Source organism: Trachemys scripta, chromosome 4 (assembly GCF_013100865.1).
Source record: "Trachemys scripta elegans isolate TJP31775 chromosome 4, CAS_Tse_1.0, whole genome shotgun sequence".
Taxonomy (NCBI): Eukaryota; Metazoa; Chordata; order Testudines; family Emydidae; genus Trachemys; species Trachemys scripta.
In genome coordinates, this window is record NC_048301.1 from 57,282,413 (window position 1) to 57,303,390 (window position 20,978).

The following is a 20,978-nucleotide window of genomic DNA, read 5'->3' on the forward strand; positions in this document are numbered from 1 at the left end:
GAGCCTGAATTCTGAGACCCTCCACCCACACCAGGTCCCAGAGCTTGGGCTCCAGCCTGAGCCTGAACATCTACATAGTGATTTTTCAGCCCTGCAACCCCAGCCCTGTGAGCCTGAGTCAGCTGACCTGGGCCAGCCGCGGGTTTTTAATCCTTGTGTAGACATTCCCTAAGAGTCAGCCAGATGACGAGGCACTCCCTCTCCCCAAGGCCAGCATGCTGTGTTTGTAGCTACCTCAATCCCTGCAGAAGCATCAGATCTTCAGAAATTCAGACTGCATAGCGAGCTCTCCAGCTTTGTATAATATTCTCAACCAAAACAAGACAGTGCTAAGAGCCAGGGGAATTCTGATTTTAGTAATTAAGCTGTTCTGAGGAATATAATCAAGTGAAAGATTTAAAGTAAATGTCAAAGGCATCATTTCCCAGGTAAAACGGCAAGCCTTTTTATGAGAGAAGTGGGGTGTGTTGGAGAGAGAGAATAAGACACAGTTCTTCTGCATAAAAATATGGAGATGCTAAATCCATATTAATTTATGATTGGAAAGCTCAAACCATTAGATCACTGCCTACAATTCAGAGTTCCATTCTGTGTGTGTGATGTACACTATCCAGTAAAACATATTAGAAACTGTAAATATTCTCTAACATTTCACATTTTCTGTAGTCCTTCTTGTACTTAGCTTGGTACACAACTATGTCTATCCTTGGCCATTACAACAACTTCTTCTTTGCTGCTCACTTGCTGGATATTGCTATGGGTTTCAAGACACTACGAACCATTCTGTCTTCTGTAACTCACAATGGCAAACAGGTGAGTGCTGTATATGTACTCTGAAAATGAACACCATTCATAACTATACTGAACAAAAACAATAGTCTTATAATATACCTTGGAAACCAATGCTTTGAACAAAAAGTGGAGCCAATGAGACTCTTTTCTATTAGATATTATATTACATATCTTTAACAGATATTTTTCATAATATAAGTGTCACAGCGCCCTAGTTTCAAGAGATATGATTCAGCTGCTTCTTAAAATCTCATTCTCAAAAACATGGTGTACATGTTTGTCAGGCTGGACACACTATTTCTGTGTTTGATGCAATTCATTTAACATTTTAAGGTTGCACAGCAGAATAAGAATAAGAACATAAGAATGGCCATACTGGGTCAGACCAAAGGTCCATCGAGACCAGTATCTTGTCCTCTGACAGTGGACAATGGCAGGTTCCCCAAGGGGAATGAATAGACAGGGTATCATCAAGTGATTCATGCCCTGTCACCCAATCCCAGCTTCTAGCAAACAGAGGCTAGGGACACCATTCCTGCCCATCCTGGCTAATAGCCATTGATGGACCTATCTTCCATGAATCTATCTAGCACCCTTTTGAACCCCATTATAGTATTGGCCTTCACAACACCCTCTGGCAAGGAGTTCCAGAGGTTGACAGTGCGTTGCTTGAAAAAAATACTTTCTTGTGTTTGTTTTAAACCTGCTATAAATTAATTTCATTTGGTGGCCCCTTGTTCTTGTATTATGAGGAGTAAATAACACTTCCTCATTGACTTTCTCTATACCACTCATGATTTTATAGACCTCTATCATATCCCCCCTTAGTCACCTCTTTTCCAAGCTGAAAAGTCCCAGTCTTATTAATCTCTCCTCATACGGAAGCCATTCTATACCCCTAATAATTTTTGTTGCCCTTTTCTGAACCTTTTCCAATTCCAATATATCTTTTTTGAGATGGGGCGACCACATCTGCACGTAGTATGCAAGGTGTGGGCGTACCATTTATATAGAGACAATATGATATTTTCTGTCTTATCTATCCCTTTCTTGATGATTCCCAACATTCTGTTCGCTTTTTTGATTGCTGCTGCACACTGAGTGGTTGATTTCAGAAAACTATCCACAATGACTCCAAGACCTCTTTCTTGAGTGGTAACAGCTAATCTAGACCCCATCATTGTATATGTATAGTTAGGATTATTTTTTCCAATGTGCATTACTTTGCATTTATCAACATTAAATTTCCTCTGCCATTTTATTGCCCAGTCACCCAGTTTTGTGAGATCCTTTTGTAGCTCTTCGCAGTCTGCCTGGGACTTAACTATCTTGAGTAGTTTTGTATCATCTGCAAATTTTGCCACCTCACTGTTTACCACTTTTTCCAGATCATTTATGAATATGTTAAATAGGACTGGGTCAAGTGAAGATCCCTGGGGGACACCACTATTTACCTCTCTCCGTTCTGAAAACTGACCATTTATTCCTACCCTTTGTTTCCTATCTTTTAACCAGTTACCAATCCGTGAGAGAAACTTCCCCCCTTATCCCATGACTGCTTATTTTGCTGAAGAGCCTTTGTTAGGGACCTTGTCAAAGGCTTTCTGGAAATTTAAATACACTATAGCCGCTGGATCCCCCTTGGCCATATGCTTGTTGACTCCCTCAAAGAATTCTAGTAGATTGGTGAGGCATGATATCCCTTTACAAAAACCATGTTGACTATTTCCTAACAAATTATGTTCATCTATGTGTCTGACAATTTTATTCTTTACGATAGTTTCAAACAATTTGCCCGGTACTGAAGTCAGGCTTACTGCCCTCTAGTTGCCAGAGTCACCTCTGGAGGCCTTTTTAAAAATTGGCATCACATTAGCTATCCTCCAGTCATTTGGTACAGAAACTGATTTAAATGATAGGTTACCGATGACAGTTAGTAGTCCTGCAATTTCACATTTGAGTTCCTTCAAAACTCTTGGGTGAATACCATCAGGTCCTGGAGACTTATTAATGTTGATATGGTTTTAGTTACCTTTTATTTACCAGCACTATCTTAAAAAATTATCTTATTTTGTTGGGAATTGGTCCTTTTATGTGGACTTTAATGATCTATGCTATTTAGAAATGCCCAAAGTTTTAAGAAGGCAGTTGTAAGTTTTGAAAAAATAACTCCCGCACACAGTAGTTTCTATTCAGAATTTCTTTACATTGATGGTGTGGCTATTGGAATGTGCTTTCATTTAGATGATAAATATTTGGGGCAAGGAATATGCCTTACTGTGTCTTCTGCAAAATACCTGCACACTTTTAGTACTATAAAATTATAATATAGAATTTATTATAATCCTATACCCATGGGACAGTAAATGCTAAAAATTTCCTGCATACAATACATAGCCCTCTGCTTCCTAGCCACCATTTCAACATACACACAGGTAATTTATCAACTCACCATCTCCCTCCTTCCTGTCTTTTCCCAGACTAAGAGAGCTCTTCACATATTCCCACCCACTAAGGTGCCTCCCACTGCAACCACTGAAAAATTCCTTCCTGTATATACCCTTCCACTATCTGGCTTCAACCCTAGCTCCAGACATGCACACCCCAGTGCCTCCTGCCATCCCTTCTCAAACACAATAGAACGTATCCCAGGCACTTCCCACCCCTGCATGTCTGGGATTTACTTTCAGTATCTAGTAGATACTAACACACATGACAAGGGATACTCCTCCAGTGGGGAGGGCAGTGTTGTTTCTGTCAAACAGAAAGTGATTCTCTAAGTAGGGAAGGAAAGCTTCGAAAGAGGTAACTTTCATACTGAATGTTTACCCTCTGTCTAATATACCCTAACAACAACCCCTTACCTATCAGCTTTCTTTTTAGGGGAATAACAGTGCCCTGAGATTCCCAACTTCCTTTTAATCTTTCTATCTCCCATGAAGTCCATGCATTGGCCTGATCAGTTCTTTCAGCAGAGGACATCTAGATGCAGCCCCTTCCTTTATCAGACAAAGGAAATTGCTAGAGCATGACACCCGGTACTCTCCACAAGAAGCTTATCATTGCTGCTTCCGGCTAAAAAATGAGACCTTAACTCTGACCCCTCCCATTTCCCCATAGCTCTGACAGTCTGGCTACACCTAGTGTGTTACCTATTAATATTTTAATTCAGTGATTGATATATTTTCCCAGATTTCTATTGAGATGATATTTCTCAGTGTAGAAACGCCAAGTCTGTGTGTGCTGATGAAACAGCTTCAATTCAAGGCCACAACTTTCAATAAACCTACCATGACTACCCTCCCTGACAAGCAAATATTAGCACTGCTGATATCATCACTGTTGCTTTCAGCACAGACATGAACAGATTTTTAAATAGAGACATACATTTTAGAAATATGCCCAATGATCTGCATAAATTGCTTAAAAAGCAACTAAAATGCTTGATTATTTTACTCATTTTAAATAGTAATATCAATTCTACAGTGATTTTTAAATATATATAACAATCTTCCATAACACTATTATAAAACCACAACTCCAAAGCCAATAAGTAGGGCCCTACCAAATTCATGGTCCATTTTGGTCAATTTCACGGTCATAGGATTTAAAAAATTGTAAATTTCATGATTTCAGCTATTTAAATCTGAAATTTCACGGTGTTGTAATTGTAGGGGTCCTGACCCAAAAAGGAGTTGTGGGGGGGGGTCGCAAGGTTATTGTGTGGGGGGGCGGGGGCTTGCAATACTGCCATCCTTACTTCTGTGCTGCTGCTGGTAGCAGTGTTGTCTTCAGAGCTGGGCAGCTGGAAAGTGGCAGCTGCTGGCTGGGAGCCCAGCTCTGAAGGCAAAGGCAGCACAGAAGTAGGAATGGCATGGTAAAGTATTGTCACCCTTACTTCTGCACTGCTGCTGGCAGGGCACCACCTTCAGAGCTGGGTGCCTGGCCAACAACCGCCGCTTTCTGGCCACCCAGCTCTGAATGCAGCGCAGAAGTAAGGGTAGCAATACCATGACCCCCCTAAAATAACCTTGCAGCCCCCTGCAACTCCCTTTTGGGTCAGGACCCCCAATTTGAGAAATGCTGGTCTCCTCTGTGAAATCTATATAGTATAGGGTAAAAGCACACAAAAGACCAGATTTCACAGGGAGAGACCAGTTTTCACGGTCTGTGACGTTTTTTCCATGACCATGAATTTGGTAGGCCCTACCAATGACTAATATATTAGTGGTTCTTTATGTGCTGAATTTTCTTGCTCAAAAAGGATTTTATTTGCTTAAGAGTAAGAATTTTAAACTTGAATGGTGTTGTTTTTGACAGTTCAATAATGAAAGAGAGAAACTCACCTATTGTATCTCTTTGTCTCATTGGAATTTTAGAGCAGATGGCATCAATAACACAGCTTATTAGACAGAATATTGGCAACAATAATCAGTACTAAAATAGCAAGCAATTCAAATAAACCCATGTCAGTTAATTTAATAAAGTACATTTTACACCGTTTGATATGTTCACTGCATGTCCAGTTTCACAAATCAGCTGGCATTTCACCACTATCCAAAATACTGGATGTATCCCGTTACTGATATGAAGTTGCTGTTAAGCATATATTTCAGAAAAATAACCATATAATAATGTGTTTCCTAAAACCACTCTGCTGCTCTTTTATCCACCAAATAAGGCATCAAAGTATAAATTTAAGATGTATTTCACCCCACTATAGAATCTGGATCCTCAGAAACTCTGGCAACAGAGAGAGATTCCATGGATAACAAAACCATCATCTTTCATTCTTTTTAAAAAAGAAAAGGCACAGCATTGTTGATTTTCAATACTTTTGGGAATACAAAAGATCTCCTGACTGACTAGTTCATCAGTAGTGCCCGAAAGAGATTGGAATCAATCCTGCCCTTCCGTTTTGACTGAAACTCACTTTTCTTTCTTTCATTTCATTTATTTTGTTTGTGTGTAGCTTGTACTGACTGTAGGATTGTTGGCTGTAGTAGTCTACCTTTACACTGTTGTGGCGTTCAACTTCTTCCGCAAGTTTTACAACAAAAGCGAAGATGAAGATGAGCCAGACATGAAATGTGATGACATGATGACAGTAAGTAAAATATCACTAGCACTTTTAAAACAGAAATGTCACCTTAGTTTTTAAACCTGATACTCAACATATCCCCAAAGCACTAGATGAAATTGGGGGGGAAGGGTTTTTCTATCATTAAGAGCTTGGCACTTTGGGTCTGTCAAGCTGCTTTGAGCCACTCTTAACAATGCAAAGAATCTGGAAATTCACTCAGCATCCTCTGATGGTGTAATGTCAAAATAGTAGATATATGCATAGTATAGAGGGCATGAATGGGGCATCCTCACACCATGGAACTTGCTGCTGAAATTAACATCTGTGAACAGGTATATGTTAGAGTATCTGTGAAACTGATTTTATTTGTGCTGAAGTGAGAAGAGAGTCAATGAAGAAAAATCAACTCAATAAGTAGCAGTAAACTTAAAGTTCCATTCCAATGAAATATAGTTCCAGTTTCCTTAGACCCTAGCCAGTCCAGAAGGGGAGAAAAAGAGAGCAACTGCATGAGGCTGAGAAGACTTTACTGGGAGTGATAAACAGATAATACTCCAAGGCTCCTCCTCCTCTCTCCCCCCTCCCCAAATATAAAAATTATTCATAGGAAATGCAAACGTATCCCAGAAATATTTACTCTGAGGTGAAGTGGCTGTTGGCACTCTAATTTTCTTATTGTACAAAGAAACACCACAAAAGAACACAATAAAATTTTAATTTTATAATGTGAATGGCACAGGCTCAGAGGAGAAGCGCTGGTCACAAAAGACCCAAAACCTGAAGTGCAGTATATACTGCATGAATGTATTTTTTCTTCTTCCTGACCTCTGTATAAAATATTTAATGCAAGTCAGATAAGTGAATAATGGAAAGAATGAACTCCGTCCCATCCAATATTGTTTTAATTGGTCCCTTTGTGGACTGAATACAAAGGTCTGACCTGAAATAAAACTCATTTACAAGATTCAAAAATACATGAACAGTTGGAATAATTAAAATATTTAGCAACATACTTTACATATTAAACAGCTCTGCTAAATGAACTAAAATGATTCTAAGTTAATATTTTTATCTATGGTTATAGCAGTATCTTCCCTCAGTAATAAAAATGCATTAAAAATCCATGCATAGTTCTATATTGTGTTTTGTTCTGCAAGATCAGATTTATCACATTATTTACCTTCATTAATGCATGTTTCATTTAGAACTAATATTGCTGCCTGCTGGGACTAAAGAACATGGCTAGGGCTTTTCAAATATATTTTTGACATATATTGTGTGGCTGACGATAGTTAAAGGGTAATATAACTGTTTTATAGGAGAGAGTTCCCAGAAAGTCCCCTGGAATTAGACCATATACGTGCTTATTTTTATATGCCTAAATTATGGTTTGAGCATCTATTGTGTAATTTGATAATTGGGCCCACAGTGAACATTTTGGTAAAATGGGAACTTCTGCATCTAGGACCAAATCCTGCAAGCTTTACTCAGACAAATCTCCCAATAGAAGTCAGAATTAGGGCCAGAGGTTATACAGATTGTTAAATATATATATATATATTAAAACTGGCTTCTGGATGTTGAAAATATCCAAGACTCAGAGATCATCTGAACACTGTGGGATTAACCAGTCTTTTGCAAACATTTCATACTCTGCTTTTTGCTCACAGTCCACCTCCTTTACTTTAATTGGGATTCTTGCTAAAATTTTCTAGATCCAATTAAAAGATAAAGCATACAGATAAAAACAGTGTACCCTAACTGCTCAGAAAACTTTGAAGGATTTTGAATTATAATTCATACAGTTGATAGAATACAATACGTTTCATCTTCTAACATGAGGGAAAGGGCTGTAGACAAAATGGATCTAAAGAAGAATGCACTGAAAATAGTCATGTTTGTGGAACACTGAGTTGGAAAAAAAAATGAATGTGCCTAATTGACTCTGATTCCAATTCAATAATTTTATTTTAGTGTGAACTTCCCTAGATACTAAGTTTGAATGTGAATATCATGATGTAGTTCATTATATGCAGAATATTTTTTTCTTTGTAACATCATTCTCCATGTTTTATTTTTTGTACAACTTGGTCTCAGACTTTCTTGAAATACAGAACATAAGTAATATGCAGAGAGCATTGTAACGAAGTGTTTATGCAGAAGACAAAATATATTCTTCAAGTGTGCATCAGTATGGATACCCACTATAGGTGCACATGCAACCAAGCTTGGAGTCTGCTGCATAGCCATGTCATGTGCCTCCTCATGGTACCACGTGAGGGCATAGAGAGCAGAGTGGCCTCTGCCCTCCCTCAGTTTCCTCTTACCACCCATGGCAGTGAGACAGAACCTGGACTGTCTCTCATCAGGTCAGCCTTTTGGCTAAGTTTCCAAACTTTGGTGAAGAAATATTCTTCATTCCTAGTTTTATTTCTATATTATCTTTTTAGCTGTATGATTAAAAAAAAACAAGAAGAGAAGAGAAACAGGAGAATGCCCTGTACAGCAAGGCAAAGTAGCATGGCTGTTAAAATGGCAGACTCTAAGCCTGGAGGATTTAAACCCTGCTCTTTGTGGGATGTCGCTGATGGTGCTGACACCAACTGTGGATGACTTTTGGACCCTCCAAGAACTCTTGTCTAGAATTGTGGATATCTTGGATACCAAAACAACCATAATCCAAGAGAATAGCCATGAATTATTTGACATCTTAAGTTCCATGGCACCCATAAGAATTGACTTACCTATCAACCTGGCACACCTCAACCTTGTTCACTCCGACCTCAAAGCAGGTAAAGAAGAGGTACCAAGTACCACCCAAGGGTTCAAGCAGTTCTACGCATACGCTACACCAGAGTCACTCACATCAGTCATACAAGACAAACAGGTTCCATCAAAGGAATGCCAGAGGAAAAGGATCTGAAAACACTCGACTCTCTTTTCAGCAGGAATGCATGCACTTCAGACTCTGTGCAGTTCCATATCATGCCTAATACATGACAACTGCATGCTTCTTCATGATGATGTGGACCTGCCTTACATTATTAGGCCATATGCCCTGTATCCATATATGACACCATTTGATAGACTTCACCCAAGGCCTCTACACTTTGGCTCAGGTCAGTCTATTCCCCAGTATAGCATCAAGGGAGCAAAACAGTTGTCATTCCCTCTTGCATCCTTGGGGAACTGTCATGGTGGCTACACCCCAACCTCAAGAAAGGAGTAGCATTCAAAACCCTGTTGCCATCTGGAATGCTAGTCATGGACCCTTCTGGAACAGGATGGGGTCCCACTTTGACCATCTACAGATATAAGGGACATGGTCCTCAGAAGCCATGAGGCTACATAAGTGTTTTAGACTTTCAGGACATCAGACTGGCATATATGACATTACTCCTGGTCCTATGGCACATGATAGTACAGTGCTTATGGACAACACAAAGAGGTGCTTGTTCTTCCCCCGTGTAGGGATGCAATCAAATTGTGGAACTGGTGCTGCACCTTGATAGCCCTGCACCTGCTGGGAACCAGAAACAGCTAGGCAGATTTCCTGAGCAGGCAATCTGTCATCAACCAGGAGTGACCACTGCTGGGGTCCATCACCAAATGGACATTTCTCCAGTAGGAGGAAATCCAGTAATAGACCTGTTTGCCACTAGAGACAATGTGAAGTGCCTCAACTTTTGTGCCTGGGGTCCCTACTGCAGTGGAATGAAGAATTGCTATACCTTTTCCACCAATCCCACTACTCCCCAACATGATTACCAAAGCCAGAGAAACTAATCCAGACATCCTCAGCACCCTACTGGTTAAGACAGGTATGGCTGACAGACTTGCTACACATGTAGCACATGAACCCGTCAGGTTCCCTTCTTTTGACCCTTTGACTGCACTCCTGTCCCTGTTTTTACATTAGTTGTCCCCCGTACTTATTTGTGTTTCAGGCCCTGTGGATCCTCCCCTTAGGCTGGGGGGGACCCTTTAGCAGTGGGCATAAGCCTGCCCACTTCCTAAACCCCAATATGTACACATGTCAGCATAGCCCTTAATCAGGCTCCCAGACCTGTTGTCACAGAACCAGGGACAAATATTACATCCAGCCCCAACTTCTTTACAACGGACAGCCTGGATGTCACCATGGAAAAGGATTACTCTGTACTTATGCAGGACATCCTGGCACAAACCAGGAAGCAGTCGATGAGGCAGACTTACACCTCCTTGTGTGGCCTTGTGCCTGAGCAAGCCTCAGTACCTTGGATTCTAGATTACATGTTGCAATTGATACAGTCATAACTCAATCAAAGTGCATCTGGCAGTGCTGTCAGGGTTCTGCTTTTGATCTTCTCACATCCAGTGGTAATGAAGTTCCTTAAGGGATTGATGCATGCTTACTCACTGGTAATGGAGCACACTCCAACATGGAATCTTAACGTCTTCATCCTGAAGCTGATGGAGCTCCTCTTTGAGCCCCTCACAAGACTGCTTCATTCATAGGGTTACCAGATAGCAACTGTGAAAAAACCGGGAAGGGGTGGGGGGTAATAGGTGCCTATATAAGAAAAAGTCCCAAAAACTGGCCTGTCCCTTTAAAAATGGAACATCTGGTTACCCTATTCATTCACCACCTGATCCTTAAAATGTGTTTTACTCATGGCCATCACCTCAGCCAGAAGAGTGAGCAAGCTCACACCCTCATGGTAGAACCCTTGTATATCTCATTTGCAAGGACAACGTTATTCTGAAACCTGTAGGAAGTTCATCCTCCAAGTCGTATTTTGAATTTAACTTAAACTAAATGATCAATTTACTTGTGTTCTTCCCTAGGCCACAGTCCATGCCTGGGGGAAAAGAAATTGCACACTCTGTACATACCCTGTGCTCTGCATTACTACATCAACAGGACTAAATCTTTCAAACTGTCCCCATGCCTGTTCATGCTGATAGCTGGCCACTCTACAGGCTACGCTATTTCATTTCAAAGGCTGTCTAAATGGATAATTCAGTATATCACACTGTGCTGGCAAATATACCACTCCCACTGACTATCAAGGCTCATTTGATGAAGCTGAAACAGCATCCACTTCTTGTTCCCAAAATGTGCCAACAGCCAGAATCTGTAAGGCTGCAATTTGATGCAATCTGCTCATGTTTCTGAAGCACTATGCAATGGACACACATGAGCACGTACGGCTGTCTACAACATTTCAAAGCACCACAGTTACCGTAGGGTAAATAACCATTCTTTATTCAATGCCAGCCATTTTAAATACTTCTGTTTTTTGACCAGTGTAACTTTCCCTTCTTCCTAGTGTTACCTGTTCCACATGTATGTGGGTGTGAGAGCTGGAGGTGGCATTGGGGATGAAATTGAAGACCCTGCTGGGGACCCTTATGAAATGTATCGAATTGTCTTTGACATCACATTTTTCTTCTTCGTCATTGTCATCCTACTGGCTATCATTCAAGGTATTTCCACTTACAATAGTAAAAAGCCTTGGAGTCTAGTGAGCCTCTTTACTTCTGCAGTGCATGTCAACCACTCATTGACTAAGCTGGTTTAAGCAGTATTGCTACGTTCTCCATAGCAATTCATAAAACAATTCATTCTGGACGTAATAATTGTGTAATTTACCCATAAAATATATACATTGTCCCAAGCACCAGACAAGACACCAGAAATGTGGTTTAACTAGACTGCAACTTTAAGTAACACAACTGGGTACAGTATGGCAGTAACTTATCCAGTGCAGGTCATCCTTGCTTCCATAACCTGTGCTACCTTGGGGGGGCTGCTCTCAAGTCCCTCCCACTTTCACACTGTTAACCTGGTCCCAGAACCATTGCTGGGATCATACTGTCCTCCCTTTTGTACAAGGGTTAGGGGGGTGAGAAAGAAGGGGCTGTCTCCTCACTGTACCAAACATTAGGCTCCCAACCCCCTTCCCTGCCTTTTCAGGAGATGCCTTTTCCTAATTTGCTTCTAATTCTGGTTTATCCGGGAACCAGATCTCCTATTGAGCCATTACCTGCACTTGACACTTGCTACTGTGACCTCATGAATTTTAAAACCTAACCTACCCACCTGATCCCTGGGCTGCTGAAAGGAAGGTGAAAAGGCCCAAAGGCCAATCTGACAGGGGAAAATTCCTTCTGTGCCCAAAATTGGGCCTGGCATTATGTCCACAGTAAACACCCCCCACCACCAAAAAAACTGGTAGGGAAGAAGATTTACCTCAGGTAGGGGGAAGAGTTAATAAGCCGTCCGTTGAACTAATAGGCTTACACTGAACCCAAGAAACCCTGCTCCTCAAGCTGACAAGGATGGCATAGAAAAAGGGGGCCGGGGGGGAAGGAGGGGAGAAAAATCCTTAAAGAAACGAGGGCTTTTCTTTCACCTATTGGCCCAGCAAAGCCTTCCAACTGCACCCCAGGGGAGGTCGAGGGATGTGTGCATTATGTATATCACAGTTCTGGGCTAACGCACCCCCTCTCCCTCATGGGCTGCTCAAGAAATGCCCTCTCTGATCTCAGGCCTCTAGTTGTCACTGCTCTCTGGGCAGAGACCCACCTCCCTCTCCCTTTCACAGAGTCAATCCCAGAAGGTTTGGCTAAGAATCTGGCTTCTGCCCTTGGCTTTCACGCCCAAGGGCTATCACTAGTGTATGCTGGATTGTTACGAGACTCTTTACTATACGAATAGCTGCAGTTTGAAATTATTAGGAGTAATAGCATACTCACCCTCCATGCACTATGGATGCTGGTCTGGTATCCTAGGTATACCGACTTTGCAATGGGGGAGATGTGACTGGTATGACACACACAGACCTACCTTGAGACTATTGTAGTTAATATTATGAATGTTGTATGTATGTTTGAGCTAGTCCTTGAAAGCATGAAACCTTCAAAATGCTGAGATGAGCGAGACACTATGGTCCCATAGAATACTCATAGACCTTTACGTTTTATATGCATTTGTGTGTTCCTGGCTCATTGAGTGGATTCCCTGTGGAATCTGGAATGACTAGGGGGTGAGGAATGCAAAATCCAAAGACCAGTTGTGCAGAAGCCCAGCCTTTGAAAGTTTACTCAAGGAAGAAAGAGGCAGCAACTGGTTTTACCTGTTTCAGGAGGACTAGGCTACATCTACACTACAGGGGGGGGGGTCGATTTAAGATACGCAAATTCAGCTACATGAATAGCGTTGCTGAATTCGACGTATCGGAGCCGACTTACCCCGCTGTGAGGACGGCGGCAAAATTGACCTCTGCGGCTTCCCGTCGATGGCGCTTACTCCCACCTCCGCTGGTGGAGTAAGAGCGTCGATTCGGGGATCGATTGTCGCGTCCCAACGGGACGCGATAAATCGATCCCCGAGAGGTCGATTTCTACCCGCCGATTCAGGTGGGTAGTGTAGACCTAGCCCTAGAGATTTTTTTGAGTATAAAGGCTGAGTTTGAACTGACTGATGGAGGAGTCCTTGGGCTACAAATTGCCCCAAGCTGACACTCAAGAGAGGCAAAAGTAGGATTTGAAAGACTTTGGTACCTATCAATCAGGGACTCTCATGAGGACTGATTTGGGGGCCAGAGCGGGCATGCTGGTAAGCTTAAATATGTCTTTAGGTCCCTCTATTGTTTTCTCTGTGAGACTTTTATCCTAAAATAAATGTTCTCTGCTTTAAAAGAGCTGTTTGATTACTTGTAACCGCTGGCCTACACTGTTCATAGCTTTGAGAGACAGCAAAGCACAGGTGCTGGACTTTTATGTCAGCCCTACTGGTGCATTGCAGGGAGCTGGAAGCCCAAACCCCTGGTCAGGAGAGGAGACAAAGTCCCTGCCCAGAGATAAGTGAGGGCATTCCTTGAGCAGATTACCTCAAAACTGTGACAATATAAATGTTTACATTTCAATTAAGAATTCCGACAGCAAGTGCAATGCAAATAATGTTAGATCCTGTGCTATCTGCACAACTTGGATTGTTCTACCTACAGACACCACCATGCCAAGCCAACTGGAGTCTATGCTATCTGGTGTGCTGTCCTTTTGATGAAGCCTAAAACAACTACTTCTCCCCAACTCCATAGCTTGTAAAATTAATACTGATAGGTTTGATACATTACATCTTTCCATTTAAAACAACAGGTCTGATTATTGATGCCTTTGGTGAATTAAGAGATCAGCAAGAACAAGTGCGAGAAGATATGGAGGTAGAGCAACCATATTACATTCTGTACTGCTTCATGTTATGTCTTAACTAATGATAAGAACCTAGATTAATGTGTTAAGAATGTGCTAATATCTTAATTTTCTTTCTAGACCAAATGTTTCATTTGTGGAATTGGTAATGACTATTTTGACACGACCCCACACGGTTTTGAAATGCATACTTTACAAGAGCACAACTTGGCAAACTATCTGTGAGTATATTTTTGTTACTGTTTATTCCCAATGTCATGTTGGTTGAATATCACTCTATGGAGGCTTTTAGTTCAAGAATAGTATGTATCTGAACAGCCCTGCTGTTGTGGCCCACACAATTTAAGAACATCTCAGAGAAGAAAGAACAAACATTTGATGCTGTCTGGCACTTCCCCTCCCCCCTTAAAACAAAACAAAACAGTGGGACCCACTTTAAAATAACTCTTCTCACTGAGTATTAGTAAAGGTAGAGGCACGAAAGCCAGAATGGAGCTACTGTTCAGCCAAGAGGAGTCCACACCACTATGATTTTTGGCCCGTTAAGTTAGGCAGTGCTGGTTCCATTCTGAAGCAGATGAATATGATACAGCACCAAAGGGAGATCTTTTAATTTAGTATTATAAAATGTCATATAGAAGCAACAGTAGCTATTTTTTGGAAAGGAATCTATAAGAAATAGATTAAGTATCGGTCCGATCCTGTAGTTATGCACTGAAATTGCCTTTGCTGATTCTTAAGTGGAGTAGCCTAAATAGCCTCACAAATAACTGCAATTTCCAAAATAATTTAGCCAATTCATGCAGTTTAAGCTACTAGGGCCCAAATGTCCAAAGAGAGTCTTATAAGTGACTACCCACATTAGCAAATGCTCACAGAGAAGAGAAGCTAGGAAGGAAAAAAATGTGCCAAGAGCAAGAGAGGAACTGAATGGCATGAGATGGCAGTCCTTGGTTCTGGCGTTGACATGTGGCACCTGATTGTAGAGAGTACGTGCCCCCAAGAGCCTAAAGTGCATTGGAATATTCTGGGTAGTCACATGGCAGCAGACTGTGTGTATTAGGAGAACTTGCCTTAAGAATAAATAACCTTATTTCCTTGGTTGGACAAACTCCCGCTGACTTCAGTAGTTTTACCAATGTACAAATTGCAGACGTGGACCCTCTTGCTTGCATAAATCACTGGATTTGACATAAACATTGCTTAATGTTTTCTGGTTTATAGTCAACTAAGTTTTTCAATTTCCTTAACAGTATAAAGAGGCTAATTAATCTCCCTTCATACAAATAAACAAGGACCTGTTTTTGTATTCTGGTTTTATGCAGATAGTAAGGCCTGGTCTGCATTAAAAATTAGGTCGAACCAGCTATGTCGCTCATGGGTGTGAAAAATCCACACCTCTCAGCAGTGTAGTTAAGCTGATCTAACCCACGGTGTAAACAGCACTAGGTTGATGTAAGAATTCTTCCATTTACCTAGCTACCACCTCTCAAGGAGGTCATGCTTACATTGCAGTGCTACAGCTATGCCACTGTAGCATTTCAAGTATAAACAAGACCTAAATCTCAATAAGAATATGGGCCATATACCACCTTCCCAACCACCCAAAAAACAACAGATTTTACAGGCCCAGAGAAAACAGAGCAAAGCAAATCTTGAAATCAACTCCTCTAATTAATGTTTTGGTGGTGGGGGTTGGTTTTTTTGTCACTTGTGGTCAGAGTAAAGAAACATCAGCAACTCTTAAGGTGGGAGAACATGGCTTTGACACAGCTCTCACACAGAACAGAATTGCTAAATTACTGGATAATTGTCTTCTATTTAATTTCCCTGCCATTGGAGGTGCTATGGTAGATCCCAGGGTATTTTTCTGCCCACTTGCAGAGGGAGCTGTATATCACCTCTTTTCTATGTCCATTAGCATAGAGATTAGATGCAACTTTTGCACTATTTCTTTGTATCATTATAAATATAAAATGTCAAGAAATCTGTTTGCCTCTAAAATATTTTCTCAAGGAGTACAACAATGATTATATTAATACACACATTGTAACTGATTCATGACCAAGTTTAAATCTTACTCTGGCCATATTTACAATATGTCTGGGAGTCTCATGTACATGGCCAATATATTTGTTCACAGTATAAAAGTAAAGCATGAAGTGCCTGCTTTGGAACAGCACAAGGCTACAGTAGAAAGATGAAGGGAAGTTATCTGCGAAGTACCTGATTTATAAACTTTGGGTGTTTATTTCAAAATCACTTGTGAAAATACATGTACAAGAAGAACAAAAACACCACTATGTGATTTGACACCGTCAAGCTGTGTTGGCTAGCTGTGATAAGGCATAGTCCCAGAGAACTGTTTGAGACCAATTCATAGTTAAAGCTTTCAGAATATAAAGCCAAATCATTTTGAAGAGTGAAAGGCTTATGATCAGCTTTCAGATATTCTTGATGTAGAGAGGGGCTAAACTGCAGGGTTAGGTATAGCTTGATAGGGATATGATAGCAAGTAAAATCTTGTCCAGGACTGCATCAGAAATACCAGACCTTTGAAATGGTATTTTCATTAACATTAAACTTGTTGGTGTTACCCAGGGTTCTTTCAATCCAAAGCTCTTGGTAACTTTACTCTGTGCGAGGAAGTGTCAGGAAATAAATCAGGGGAGACACGGCCGTCTGACCGATAGATGGCTGGCACAAACAGGACAACACAAGAGTGCTTTCACTTAAAGCTAAACTTTACTAGTCTCAGGCACTTACACACGTCCACAACAAGATTAATAAAACACCCCCAGCCCTTGATAATTACCAAAGCTGAGCGTGGCTCTCGAGTGACACAGCGGCAGGCTTCCGGTGGCCAAATCTTCCGTCTGCCGGTGGGGACCGCAAGATGTATCCAGAGGGAGAGTCCAAAAGAGTCCCCAGACGAGTCCAACTATCTCAAGCTTTTTCCCCTTATTTATACACTAGTAATAGAATGACATGTCCCTTAAAGAAACCTTGTTAAGTAACCAGTTTCAAGCAAGAGGTTCTGTCTAATTATTGATTAACCAGGTGTGGGTTTTTCTAGAGTCTGCAGCTCTGAGACCCCAATAGACATTCCTGCTCTTTTAAAATGCATGCATCAGCAACTTCAACACAATTCTTTATCAGGAAGGACGCGGGGTCAAGTTGCCCCTTCTGTGGCACCCCAAAACCCCCTCCCCTCCTGCCTTGGTCAAGCTGAGTTTGCTGAATGGCCAATTTACAGCTTGCTGACTAGGTTGCTTTTTAACAATAAGCCATAGTGGTTTTAGGCACTTTACTGGTTTGCCAAAGTCTCCCCGTACAGTTGGCAGTACTCCAAAGCCACCTATTTCTGAAAATGATTGGATTTCAAATCATAACACCAGAGTTAGAATAGACATTAACATAAGTCAGAGTGATAGTACAATATCTTTCTAATAATCCATAGAGTTTAAAATGCACAAGTGAGTCTTAATTGTTGTTCCAAGATGTTTGCAGCCATCAGTTCTCTGGTTGGTGCTATAATAAATAAGTAACTAGCCTAAAGCTAAGGTTCCTGTGAAGACACTGTTTATCTCTTAGTGAAGCAGATACTTTAGGGGAGGTACTGTCATGAGTTGAAAAAAGAAATGCTATTCCCATGCTGTTGTTATTAGTTATTAATTACGCTAGAGTCATTATGAGGATGCTTGTATTCTTTCTTACTATGGCTTGACTTTTTATTAAGTCTGATGATCTTGCTGTATCAGGAGGGTATTTCCATTCGTTTAAACAAGGTTAGAGAAAACAAGGCTGGGATTTTCAGTGGGAGTAGGGTGTCTAAGCCTAACTTCCCTAGGATGCTTTTAAACTCCCAGCCCAAAAGGGCCAGGATATCCCTGTGAGGCTATGCTGGGGGATGTCTAGGGAAAAATTATGCAGATCTTGAGTTACTCCTCTCCCCCACTCCCCATGTGTATGAGCCTTAGAGGCCACTCTAGCCCATACTCTGCATTAATTCCTTTCACGGTTACCCTCAGTACCTAGCAAGTTACCCAAGCTAGACACAGAATTTCCTCAATAGTGCTTGATTGTATGCTAAGATACAAATTATAAAACCAATGTTATTACAGGGCTTGTCTTCAGAGCAGTGTTAGTTCCAATCACCTACACTCAAGTTAACTCCTTTTGAGTTAGCTTAGTTCAAGTGAGAGCAGTCACACTGCAAAACACTCAAACTGTATAGAGTGACTTGATTAGCAACACTAAGTAGCTGAGTCACTACTGAATTACTAGTTTGAGTGTAAGCAGCCCTCAATCTTCAACAGACAGCCCGCTCATGGGCCAGGTAGCTCAAGTTTAAAGTACCACTTAAATCAAGCTAGATATTTTTACGTGTGCACAGAAGTCCAGGTAGGTGCAAGTTATACAACTGCTGTGAAGAAAAGCCCAAAGTAATTTCAAGCCACACAAGGAAATTCATAAATTACAAGGCTAGAAGAAACCATTGTGATCTAGTCTGACCTCTAGTATAACACAGGCCACAGAAATTCCCAGAGCATAACATCCAATCTTGATTTAATTATCAGTGCTGGACAGTCCTCCATGACCTTTAATAAATTGTTCCAATGGTTAACTACTCTCACTGTGACACATTTACACCTCATTTCCAGTCTGATTTTGTCTAGCTTCAACTCCCACCCACTGGAGTATGTTGTACCTTTCTTTGCTAGACTGAAGAACCCATTATTAAATATATCTTTCCCATATAGATACTTATAACTGTAATCAAATCACCCCTTAACTTTCTCTTTGCTAATAATAAATTGGGATAAAGTAGGTTACTTTTGATACTGATCACTGGGATTTCACATCCAGTGTCTGTACTAACACTATCATAGGAACTAAAAACTGCAAAGGGGCGGGAACTCAGAGGAAAGAATTTGACCCTGAAAGAACTTTATAACATGTTCACAACTAACTTCAACACTATTTTGTTACCTAGTGTGGAGTTTCCCTTACACCTCATCTCTGTCAGGAAATATAACTATAGAGATAAAATAGCATGTTAGATTTTGCACATTAACAAATATTTCTTGTGCTTGTTTCAGCTTCTTTCTAATGTATCTCATTAATAAGGATGAAACTGAGCACACTGGTCAGGTGAGTATGAAGGAGAATTTTCAGAGCAAGCTAAAATGAAGCATAAATTCATATTTTCATCTTCAAGGTCTGTGTATGAAACTTCAACCTTGACTTTACCACACTACTAAGCTATCCCTTCCCAAAACACCAAACTGCTAGTATTGGGAGGCTGCCATCAGTAGGGAATGCGGAGTTAAGGTTGTGGTCTGTGGTAAGGTGGGGGGCTGGCAGAGTGGAGAGTACATACTATTAAATATACTTTTTGTATCTGTGTTTTTGTGTCATATGCAAGTAGCATCCCTGTTTCACAATGTGGTGTTTGTATATTAATTTAATTTGTAAAAATAAGCCATTACAAAATCTTAGACCCATAGAATTTTTTCCGTTTTTTAAAAAATGCATTGTTCCAAGAATCTGAAATTGGTTCTAGTTATTTTCAAATGGGCAACTGATTCATGTTTAATTGTCCAAGCTGGGAGAAAATACAAAGACCCTCAGATTTTTAAAATTTGTATAATTGAAGATACTAATATGAGGGTATTTATTCAAAAAAAGTTTGACAGGTTCAAAATTAATGGGACACAGTTATTTTAACGTTCTCTTTAAGGATTTTTTTTAAGTTTAAACAAATATAAGTACAATTTAAAACAAAACTTTTAATTAGGAAGACTTAATCTTCAGTACAATAGCTGATTTTCAGTACTAAAAAGTAGTTGCAAAATGCATATTTTATATTGGATGTGTCCAAGATTTTCTAAAAGAATATTTATGTACATTTAAAATTATGAAGTTTCAGAACAAAGAAAAGTCCACTGGTATCTAAACCGATTTAAAATTGATATAGTTATACTACACATTTAAATTGGCTTAGCTTGATTTTGTAACTTACCCTATGAGCTAAAAACAGTTTGTTCATGTAGGGGGTTTGCACTGGAATGACGAAATTGATTTAATGACATTGGTGTAACTTTTCATAGACCATGACCGAGGGCTTGTCTACACTACCACTTAAGTCGATGTAACTTATGTTGCACAGGGGTAAGCCAAGTTACATTGCCTAAAAGCAGTGTCCATAGATTCTGCCTCCCGTTGAGGTGGAGAAATTCCCGGAGACATAGCGCGTCTTCATCAGACATGTTACAGCTGCGCCAATGTAGCGCAGTAGTGTAGACTAGCCCTAAGAGACACCTCTCCTCCTATAACAATACAGTACCCAGTTTCTTTTATTATGCCCTGAAAATTTACTTCTGGGTATTTACGTACAGAAAGCTGCACAGTTAAACTTTATAAACTTATTGTTGAAACCTGCGCTAAAGGTTGTATAATGTTCTCTTATGTGCCATCAGTGGTAATGTGTGTACATGGTAAGGACAGTACTAAGTATGGTTATTTTGTGTAAAGCAATAACTGAAAATAAACATATGTTAAAACTAAAACACATTTTTCTCTTACTGTTTCAGGAATCATTTGTATGGAAAATGTACCAAGAAAGATGCTGGGATTTCTTCCCAGCTGGAGATTGCTTCCGTAAACAATATGAAGATCAACTTGGATAAATGTATCCTGAAAGAAGCTAATATGTTAATGAAATGTAAAACCCAGTAAAAATTAAAAACTTACCTTTTATAGTGTAATTCAAAGGTCACATTTGTTTACCATCTCTTTACTGTAAATTGTTTAAAACCATCCACTTAGGATTTCTGTGCCTAGCAGATAAAACACAGGCCTTATAGTCTGGACTTCAATTTTCTTTTTGGAAAAAAAAAAA

General features: G+C 40.4%; 1 protein-coding gene across 1 annotated transcript in view; it reads left to right on the forward strand.

Annotated features, from left to right (window-relative positions):
* The window catches only part of RYR3 (ryanodine receptor 3), a 563,198-nt gene extending 542,220 nt beyond the window's left edge, over window positions 1-20,978 (forward strand). The window contains exons 102-108 of the mRNA XM_034768994.1: window positions 667-813; window positions 5,765-5,899; window positions 11,188-11,344; window positions 14,021-14,085; window positions 14,195-14,295; window positions 19,177-19,228; window positions 20,671-20,978. Coding sequence (XP_034624885.1) covers window positions 667-813; window positions 5,765-5,899; window positions 11,188-11,344; window positions 14,021-14,085; window positions 14,195-14,295; window positions 19,177-19,228; window positions 20,671-20,766 — 753 coding nt within the window. The 3' untranslated portion in view covers window positions 20,767-20,978. The remainder of the gene's footprint in view (window positions 1-666; window positions 814-5,764; window positions 5,900-11,187; window positions 11,345-14,020; window positions 14,086-14,194; window positions 14,296-19,176; window positions 19,229-20,670) is intronic.